Raw genomic sequence first — 9,078 nt, forward strand, 5'->3', positions numbered from 1 at the left:
GATCATTATAGCCAGAAAGAACAAATGAATTTTCAATGGCTTACTCATTCTCTCTCTAACACTCTTCCAACTGCAGTGTGAGCCCCCTGGCGAAGTGAAGCGAGATAAACGGCTGGTGTCTGCGCTTTAATCGTGAATGGTAAGTGCCTTGTGAAATTCGCCACTAATATGGCTGATACAATATGGAATTTAACCCAAGTATGTGAATTCAAGGGTATATGCCCTACATCACGGTAAAGTTAGCTTCCTTCCGGGTTATATTATTCAATATTTAATTTATAAATTACTTTACTTCTAAGTGTACAAGTGTGAAAGAACAATGTGTGTGATATGTGTGTCCATTTAACTCTACGATTGGAACAACCAGCCCCGCGATTATTAGGCTCGGCGGCAGTGCCATATGTACAATTTTCTTCATTGTCTTGGGCCGTTCTAGTTGGAATTGCTAAGGAAAATTTCCACACCTTCGGGAGGTGTTTTCAAGGGCGTACCCAGGACTTCTCAATTGGGGGTTTTGTTCGTTTCTCTTAAACTGGGCTGTCACCAGTTCGATACAGAAAAAACATACCAAAAACATACATATATCTTTAGCTATCACTGATTCATGATCAGTCGTTGTTTATAGCCAAGTCTTCACTCTTCTTAACCTATTAAATAAGCGTCCCACAGTAGCATTTGTCCTCCAAGTAGGGATTTGACTTTGCAACCACAATCCGAACACTCGAACTATCGACTCGAGAGGCCATGTGCTCTGCAGAGACTTCCTCATATCTAAACGGATTCTTTCGTATCGTTTCTTTTTTTGGAGATAATTCTTAGCAGTCCATCGGGACTCTCAGTCGGCAGTCCAACTTGGAAAGCCCATTGGTACACCCATATTTTCAAGTGGTCTTTATGCCAACGGTAGAACAGCCATAAAATGCAGCCGCGATCGATTTAGTTGATATCGATATACTATCGACCAAAAGAAGAGCAAAGCTCATCAGCGCGGGGTATGTTTAATGTGGGAATCGGTGATACACATGCGAGCATAAGTGAAATATAAGCTTGTTCAGAAGTGCAAGATTATTCTAGTCCAAAGTATTCAGCAGAAGCGTGAGGATTCCGTAGCACTGGTTGAGTATCTGGAAGAATAGTTATGAGGGTGCAACCAGAGCTACCATTCAAGTGTTCTTCCATTAAACTCACGGCCTTGTAGTTAGTCATATTAAAAGTGGGAAAGGGAGTAGCTCTCATGATCAATGGTTCCTGGGCACGCATAATTATAAAGCGAATATTCCAATAGATTTTCTTGGACCCAACACTTGAGTCGTATGCCTCGTATGCAGCCTCGGCCACTTCCAGCGACTCCTGCGACATCATGTCCCCGAATTTCGTCCACATCGACAGGTGACCCAAGGCCAAGATCATTAGAAGTATGAACTGGCCTGCCACCTTGGGGTCGTGCCTGGCCATCATTGCCTCGAAGACCGACAGGGAGACCAGCAAGAAGTTGACGATCATTTGCATGATTAAAGGACCGTGGAAAACCTCATTGCATCGATCCACAAGTCTGAAAAAGGGATACTTTAGTGGACGTACAGGTGTTGCACAGATCCTACTTGATTATCTTCTGATGATATTTGACCAGACGATGGATTTCCCATCGCAGCAGATCCTCGTCTCCATCGCAGAACTGGTGGAGGTGCCGAAGCTCAACGCACAGGACACTCAACGCAGTCGTCAGCTGGGAGTAAATGGACACGGACATGCACTCGGTAACGGTTAGCCACGTGAGGTAGTACAGAATGTCGAAAGATTGTGATAAGTAGATGAGAATGTGTATTCTCGGATGCCTCAAAGAATCGTGCAAGTGAAACGGATAGGCTGCATGGAGCGGCAACTCCTGTTGTGTCCAAAATGGCGTCGAAATTAATAGCACTATAAAAATGATCATGGAAACCACCCAAATTATTTGCATTCCAATGACAATCAGATAATGCAAACGTTTTGCCGATCGCACTCCTGCAGCAGCCGGGCCCGCTCTCTCCCAACGGTAGCAATCCTCGAGGCCGTTGATTACCTCGTCCACGTTATCGGCATACAGCAGGAAATATATCAGCTTGAAATATATGAAAAATGACTGAAAATAAAGAATTTTGAGAAGTTATGTTTGTAAACAGAAAAGACTCAGTGCGAACCGCTATTATGAAGGCGAGATCCCGTCCCAATTCCACAATGTCGTCCAGGGATTCTGAAGCGGCGTATAATATTGAGCTGTAAAATATAGTACCCTTGACCAAAAGAAACAAATGGAAGGACCTCTGGCCAGACACGCTGTTTTGCGTAGAGTTCGGGTAATATCCCGTGCTTCTGTAATCCGAATCTGGTTAGCATTATGTACAAGATACCGATTTTATACGGACATAAGCTGTTCTCGGTTTAGGTATGGCACTGTGTGCTCCGGACACTTCCCCGGGGTCCTATAAACCCTCCTGAACGGGGCATACGGCTTCATGAATCTCTTCCATTTCTTGCTCAGACGAAGTCCGACCCGTTCTGCAGATGGTTCGACCATCTTCCAGTCCGTACAAAGCGTACCGTACTGGCTGTGCGGAATGAATGAGCCACGAAAGGGGCTTCTTCGAGGACGTCAAGGTACGCCCGCTAGTGGGCCATTAAAAATGTTCCCTCTCGCAATTGATTGCCGAGAATTTCACAGCTGCTTGTTAGGGTCTCCAGGGAAAAAGACCTCCGAATGGTCTTTAAAAATACAATTATTGGCACACTTGCACGTGATCCTCTCCACTTAATGATTGGAATAATGAGTCAAGTGATTATCGAGCTCGGAACATTGAAAGGCACACAGACTCGTACACACACACTTCTCTTTGAATGTCTGTGTCTCTGCCTTTGGTAAGGGATATGAAACCAACCCGATTTGGTGGGATTGTTAATTTAATAATTTTTGTTCGGTATATTTTTCTACAATTTTGGCTTTGAAAACTCGGGAAAAGTCAAAATAAATTCCTTAGGACCAGATGTATTGTATCTTAAGATATGAAAAAAAGAGGCACTACCTCTGAGAAAAAAAGGAAAAAATTATCAAACATTTTGAAGGCCCCAAATCGATCATAAAAAGTCAAGTGGGTTCACAGTAGGTACATATGTGGTGTTGAATAGTGTTATGAGTGAACTATTAAATGGTTACCAAATTTGCATCTAAATGCATACGATGTCAAGATGTATACCCAAGATCAGCTCAAGCCCCACAAGTGATGTACATCGCTGCCCTAGCCTCGGCTCACAACGTTCCCTTCCCGCTCGAATGGAATGAGTTTTACATAACGGTCTAAATTTCGTCGAAAGATGATTTCTGTTTAATTATGGGTGATGGCACTGACTGTAAAATTTCTGTTTCGCATTTTTCCTACGCTCTGGATATCTGGGAAAACTAGAATTTCTGAAGAAAATTCATCGGGAAATTATATAATCCTTTGGTGAAAAATCCAATTAATAAAGAAGTGCCTTGGGTGCATTCACTACCAAGGGGCGAACCACACCCTGAGCACTGAACCACAGCGAATAAGCATTTGTTCGACTGAAAGTCAGTGTGCAATATGTACATACATAGGATTTACTTTAGGATTGGAGCAACAAGAATAGCGATTATTATGCTCGGCGGCAGTACCATATTGGGACGTTTCGATACACTATCGACCAAAATAAGAGCAAAGATTACCAGGGAGGGGTGTGTTTAATGTGGGAATCGGTGATACACATGCGAGCATAAGTGAATTATAAGCTGGTTCAGAAGGGCAAGATTATTCTAGTCCAAAGTATTCAGCAGAAGCGTGAGGATTCCATAGCACTGGTTGAGTATCTGGAAGAATAGTTATGATGCACTCAGTGCTACCATTCAAGTGTTCTTCCATTAAACTCACGGCCTTGTAGTTAATCATATTAAAAGTGGGAAAGGGAGTAGCTCTCATGATCAATGGCTCCTGGGCACGCATAATTATAAAGCGAATATTCCAATCGATTTTCTTGGACCCAACACTTGGGTCGTAGGCCTCGTATGCAGCTTCGGCCACTTCCAGCGACTCCTGCGACATCATGTCCCCGAATTTCGTCCACATCGACAGGTGACCCAAGGCCAAGATCATTAGAAGTATGAACTGGCCTGCCACCTTGGGGTCGTGCCTGGCCATCATTGCCTCGAAGACCGACAGGGAGACCAGCAAGAAGTTGACGATCATTTGCATGATTAAAGGACCGTGGAATACCTCATTGCTTCGATCCACCAGACTGAAATAGGGACATCTATAGTAGACGTCAATTGTATCACTTATTCGTACCTGATAATCTTCTGATGATATTTGACTAGACGATTGATCTCCCATCGCAGCAGATCCTCGTCTCCATCGCAGAGCTGGTGAAGATGCCGAAGCTCAACGCACAGGACAGTCAATCCAGTCGTTAGCTGCGAATAAATAGTGATCGATAGCCCTTCGGTAGAGACGAGCCCCGTTAGGAAGTACAGAATGCTCCAAGAATGTGATATGTATATGAGGATGTGTGTCACGGGGTGCTTTGATGAATCGTGTAAGTGGAAAGGGTAGGAAACATGCAACGGAAGGTCCTGCTGTGTCCAGAGGGGCGTGGTAACCAATAGCAGGACGAACACGACCATGGAAAACGCCCAAATTATTTGCATCCCGATGACAATCAGATAATGCAAGCGTTTTGCCGATCGCACTCCTGCAGCAGCCGGGCCCGCTCTCTCCCAACGGTAGCACTCCTCGAGGCCATCGATTACCTCGTCCACGTTATCGGCATACAGCAGGAAATATATAAACTTGAAATAGATAAAAAACGACTGAAAATAAAGAACTTTGAGAAGCTATGTTTGTAAACAGAAAAGACTCAGTGCGAACCGCTATTATGAAGGCGAGATCCCGACCCCATTCCACAAGGTCGTCCAGGGAGTCGAATATTCCATAGCATTGGGAGCAGAAAAACATCGTTATCTGAGAGAAAATAAACAGAAACCAGGTCCTGCGGCCGGGAATCCGTCTTTCCTCCGAGTTCGGGTAGTATCCCATGGCTCTAAAAAGCGAATCTGGTTATCATTATGTACAAAATACCGTCTTAATATCGACTTTAGCTGTGCTCGGCACTGGTGTGGCACTGTGTGCTCGGGACTCTCATCCGGACTCCTATAAACCGTCACGAATGTCATGTAAAGCTTCATGAAGCTCTTCCATTTCTCGCCCAGGCCAAGTCCGACCCGTTCTCTAGGCAGTTCGGACATCTGCAAGTCCGTACAAAGCGTACCGTACTAGCTGTGCGGAATGAATGAGCCACGAAAGGGGCTTCTTCGAGGACGTCAAGGTACGCCCGCTAGTGGGCCATTAAAAATGTTCCCTCTGGCAATTGATTGCCGAGAATTTCACAGCTGCTTGTTAGGGTCTCCAGGGAAAAAGACCTCCGAATGGTCTTTAAAAATTCAATTATTGGCACACTTGCACGTGATCCTCTCCACTTAATGATTGGAATAATGAGTCAAGTGATTATCGAGCTCGGAACATTGAAAGGCACACAGACTCGTACACACACACTTCTCTTTGAATGTCTGTGTCTCTGCCTTTGGTAAGGGATATGAAACCAACCCGATTTGGTGGGATTGTTAATTTAATAATTTTTGTTCGGTATATTTTTCTACAATTTTGGCTTTGAAAACTCGGGAAAAGTCAAAATAAATTCCTTAGGACCAGATGTATTGTATCTTAAGATATGAAAAAAAAAGAGGCACTACCTCTGAGAAAAAAAGGAAAAAATTATCAAACATTTTGAAGGCCCCAAATCGATCATAAAAAGTCAAGTGGGTTCACAGTAGGTACATATGTGGTGTTGAATAGTGTTATGAGTGAACTATTAAATGGTTACCAAATTTGCATCTAAATGCATACGATGTCAAGATGTATACCCAAGATCAGCTCAAGCCCCACAAGTGATGTACATCGCTGCCCTAGCCTCGGCTCACAACGTTCCCTTCCCGCTCGAATGGAATGAGTTTTACATAACGGTCTAAATTTCGTCGAAAGATGATTTCTCTTTAATTATGGGTGATGGCTCTGACTGTAAAATTTCTGTTTCGCATTTTTCCTACGCTCTGGATATCTGGGAAAATTAGAACTTCTGAAGAAAATTCATGGGGAAATTATATAATCCTTTGGTGAACAATCCAATTAATAAAGAAGTGCCTTGGGTGCATTCACTACCAAGGGGCGAACCACACCCTGAGCACTGAACCATAGCGAATAAGCATTTGTTCGACTGAAAGTCAGTGTGCAATATGTACATACATAGGATTTACTTTAGGATTGGAGCAACAAGAATAGCGATTATTATGCTCGGCGGCAGTACCATATGTTATGTGCAATTTGCTTCATTGTCTTGGGACGTTTCGATACACTATCGACCAAAATAAGAGCAAAGATTACCAGGGAGGGGTGTGTTTAATGTGGGAATCGGTGATACACATGCGAGCATAAGTGAATTATAAGCTGGTTCAGAAGGGCAAGATTATTCTAGTCCAAAGTATTCAGCAGAAGCGTGAGGATTCCATAGCACTGGTTGAGTATCTGGAAGAATAGTTATGATGCACTCAGTGCTACCATTCAAGTGTTCTTCCATTAAACTCACGGCCTTGTAGTTAATCATATTAAAAGTGGGAAAGGGAGTAGCTCTCATGATCAATGGCTCCTGGGCACGCATAATTATAAAGCGAATATTCCAATCGATTTTTTTGGACTCAACACTTGGGTCGTAGGCCTCGTATGCAGCTTCGGCCACTTCCAGCGACTCCTGCGACATCATGTCCCCGAATTTCGTCCACATCGACAGGTGACCCAAGGCCAAGATCATTAGAAGTATGAACTGGCCTGCCACCTTGGGGTCGTGCCTGGCCATCATTGCCTCGAAGACCGACAGGGAGACCAGCAAGAAGTTGACGATCATTTGCATGATTAAAGGACCGTGGAATACCTCATTGCTTCGATCCACCAGACTGAAATAGGGACATCTATAGTAGACGTCAATTGTATCACTTATTCGTACCTGATAATCTTCTGATGATATTTGACTAGACGATTGATCTCCCATCGCAGCAGATCCTCGTCTCCATCGCAGAGCTGGTGAAGATGCCGAAGCTCAACGCACAGGACAGTCAATCCAGTCGTTAGCTGCGAATAAATAGTGATCGATAGCCCTTCGGTAGAGATGAGCCCCGTAAGGAAATACAGAATGCTCCATGACTGTGATATGTATATGAGGATGTGTGTCACGGGGTGCTTTGATGAATCGTGTAAGTGGAAAGGGTAGGAAACATGTAACGGAAGGTCCTGCTGTGTCCAGAGGGGCGTGGTAACCAATAGCAGGACGAAGGCGACCATGGAAACCGCCCAAATTATTTGCATTCCGATGATAATCAGATAATGCAAGCGTTTTGCCGATCGCACTCCTGCAGCAGCCGGGCCCGCTCTCTCCCAACGGTAGCACTCCTCGAGGCCATCGATTACCTCGTCCACGTTATCGGCATACAGCAGGAAATATATAAACTTGAAAAAGATAAAAAACGACTGAAAATAATGAAGTTTGAGAAGTTATGTTTGTAAACAGAAAAGACTCAGTGCGAACCGCTATTATGAAGGCGAGATCCCGACCCCATTCCACAAGGTCGTCCAGGGAGTCGAATATTCCATAGCATTGGGAGCAGAAAAACATCGTCATCTGAGAGAAAAGAAATAGAAACCAGGTCCTGCGGCCGGGAATCCGTCTTTCCTCCGAGTTCGGATAGTATCCCATGGCTCTAAAAAGCGAATCAGTTTATCATTATGTGCAAAATATCGTCTTAATATCGACTTTAGCTGTGCTCGGCAATGGTGTGGCACTGTGTGCTCGGGACACTCATCCGGACTCCTATAAACCGTCACGAATGTCATATAAACCTTCATGAAGCTCTTCCATTTCTCGCCCAGGCCAAGTCCGACCCGTTCTCTAGGCAGTTCGAACATCTGCAAGTCCGTGTAAACCGTACCGTACTAGCCGTGGAGACCGAATGCCACTTTGCAGTCAGACATTGCCTTTCACAGGCGTCAAGTATTGTATAGGACAATGTACTCGTATGGGAATGTGCCCTCTGGCGAGAATTTGCCAGCTGCTCCTTGGTGCCGGGGAATAAGAACTTTAAATGGGCTTTGGTTTTCTAATTATTGGTGAATAATCGGCTTGGGGATTGCAGAAATGAGCTAAGGCTCGGCGGCAGTGCCCTGTGAAGCATTTTCCTTTAGTGTCTTGGCCGCTTTTCGTTCTAGTTTGCCGGCCAGGCTGTCATTTAAAGACAGGTCCTCATTAATTTCAATAATATCAAATCAAATTAAAATTTTATCAAAGGTCTCAATTGAAAGATTCTTGAGAGGGGGTGACTGGATATTACGAGTCGTTGGCTCATTCAGCAAAAACAAAGGCCCCTCTATCCTTATCCCTTAGCCCGTTTAGTCCTTTTCTCGACAATTGCATTTCATGTAGCGACAAGAGCTCATCGCAGGCATTTTTGTGCAAATCCTAGCGATTTCAATGAATAATATTATTAATGGATGTAGCCAGGGGGCGGCAAGACTGGGACGAGAGAGAGGAGGCCTTGGTTGTCAGCGCGGGAGGCACATGACAGTCGCGTTGACAGCCAACAAGAATGGCAAGGAAGAGGACAGCTGTGGAACGACTTCTCCGAGCTCAGAGCCAAGTAAGCCGTACTCTCGTTCTCCATTTCCCATTTCCCATGGTCCATGGACCGTGGAATCCCCCTCGCGACACACTTCATTCATTTTCTTTTCAATTTCAATTCCCGTCAAGACTGCAGTACCTCCTCCTCCAACATATTACGCCTCCATCAGCAGCGTCATCATCTTTGCAATGGAGCTGCACAGCCACCCATCCACCCATCGTCCGGTAATGAAATTTTACCCATTGTCTCCCCGTTTGGCTCTTTGGCAATTTTCAGATTTCTCTTTGCCAGCGATTCTGGAACTGACAATC

The 9,078-nt window shown here is 44.6% G+C and overlaps 3 protein-coding genes across 3 annotated transcripts; all 3 read right to left on the bottom strand.

The window, feature by feature from the left end:
• Positions 1–935: 935 nt before the first annotated feature.
• LOC6898197 (putative odorant receptor 65c) lies at positions 936–2,557 on the bottom strand. The gene is made up of 5 exons (XM_033377522.1): positions 2,490–2,557; positions 2,181–2,352; positions 1,602–2,122; positions 1,189–1,552; positions 936–1,124 (listed from the first exon to the last, which is right to left on the bottom strand). The coding sequence occupies exons 1-5, from the start codon at positions 2,555–2,557 to the stop codon at positions 1,071–1,073; spliced, it is 1,179 nt and encodes a 392-aa protein (XP_033233413.1). The 3' UTR covers positions 936–1,070.
• Positions 2,558–3,070: 513 nt separating this feature from the next.
• Positions 3,071–5,353, bottom strand: LOC6898198 (putative odorant receptor 65c). The gene is made up of 5 exons (XM_002138231.3): positions 5,142–5,353; positions 4,917–5,088; positions 4,338–4,858; positions 3,924–4,287; positions 3,071–3,862 (listed from the first exon to the last, which is right to left on the bottom strand). Exons 1-5 carry the CDS (start codon positions 5,291–5,293, stop codon positions 3,809–3,811), a joined length of 1,263 nt encoding a protein of 420 aa, XP_002138267.3. The 5' UTR covers positions 5,294–5,353; the 3' UTR covers positions 3,071–3,808.
• Positions 5,354–6,461: 1,108 nt separating this feature from the next.
• LOC6898199 (putative odorant receptor 65c) lies at positions 6,462–7,646 on the bottom strand (the record flags this gene model as incomplete). Its single annotated transcript, XM_033377523.1, has 3 exons — positions 6,462–6,626; positions 6,688–7,051; positions 7,102–7,646. Coding segments are annotated over 3 exons (963 nt in total), but the record flags the coding sequence as incomplete, so codon positions are not given.
• Between the last annotated feature and the right edge of the window lie 1,432 nt (positions 7,647–9,078).

The sequence above is a fragment of the Drosophila pseudoobscura genome, chromosome 3 (assembly GCF_009870125.1).
Source record: "Drosophila pseudoobscura strain MV-25-SWS-2005 chromosome 3, UCI_Dpse_MV25, whole genome shotgun sequence".
NCBI classification, from domain to species: domain Eukaryota; kingdom Metazoa; phylum Arthropoda; class Insecta; order Diptera; family Drosophilidae; genus Drosophila; species Drosophila pseudoobscura.

Bases quoted from the DNA above. Each gene is read 5' to 3' on its own strand.
- LOC6898198 (XM_002138231.3), bottom strand. From the start codon at position 5,293: ATGTCCGAACTGCCTAGAGAACGGGTCGGACTTGGCCTGGGCGAGAAA. The intron at 4,288-4,337 runs GTACGAATAAGT...TCCCTATTTCAG, and splicing joins TATCATCAGAAGATTATCAG to TCTGGTGGATCGAAGCAATG. The intron at 3,863-3,923 runs GTGAGTTTAATG...CTATTCTTCCAG, and splicing joins ATATGATTAACTACAAGGCC to ATACTCAACCAGTGCTATGG.
- LOC6898197 (XM_033377522.1), bottom strand. From the start codon at position 2,557: ATGGTCGAACCATCTGCAGAACGGGTCGGACTTCGTCTGAGCAAGAAA. The intron at 2,353-2,489 runs GTATGCCCCGTT...TTCGGATTACAG, and splicing joins TGGAAGAGATTCATGAAGCC to AAGCACGGGATATTACCCGA. The intron at 1,125-1,188 runs GTGAGTTTAATG...CTATTCTTCCAG, and splicing joins ATATGACTAACTACAAGGCC to ATACTCAACCAGTGCTACGG.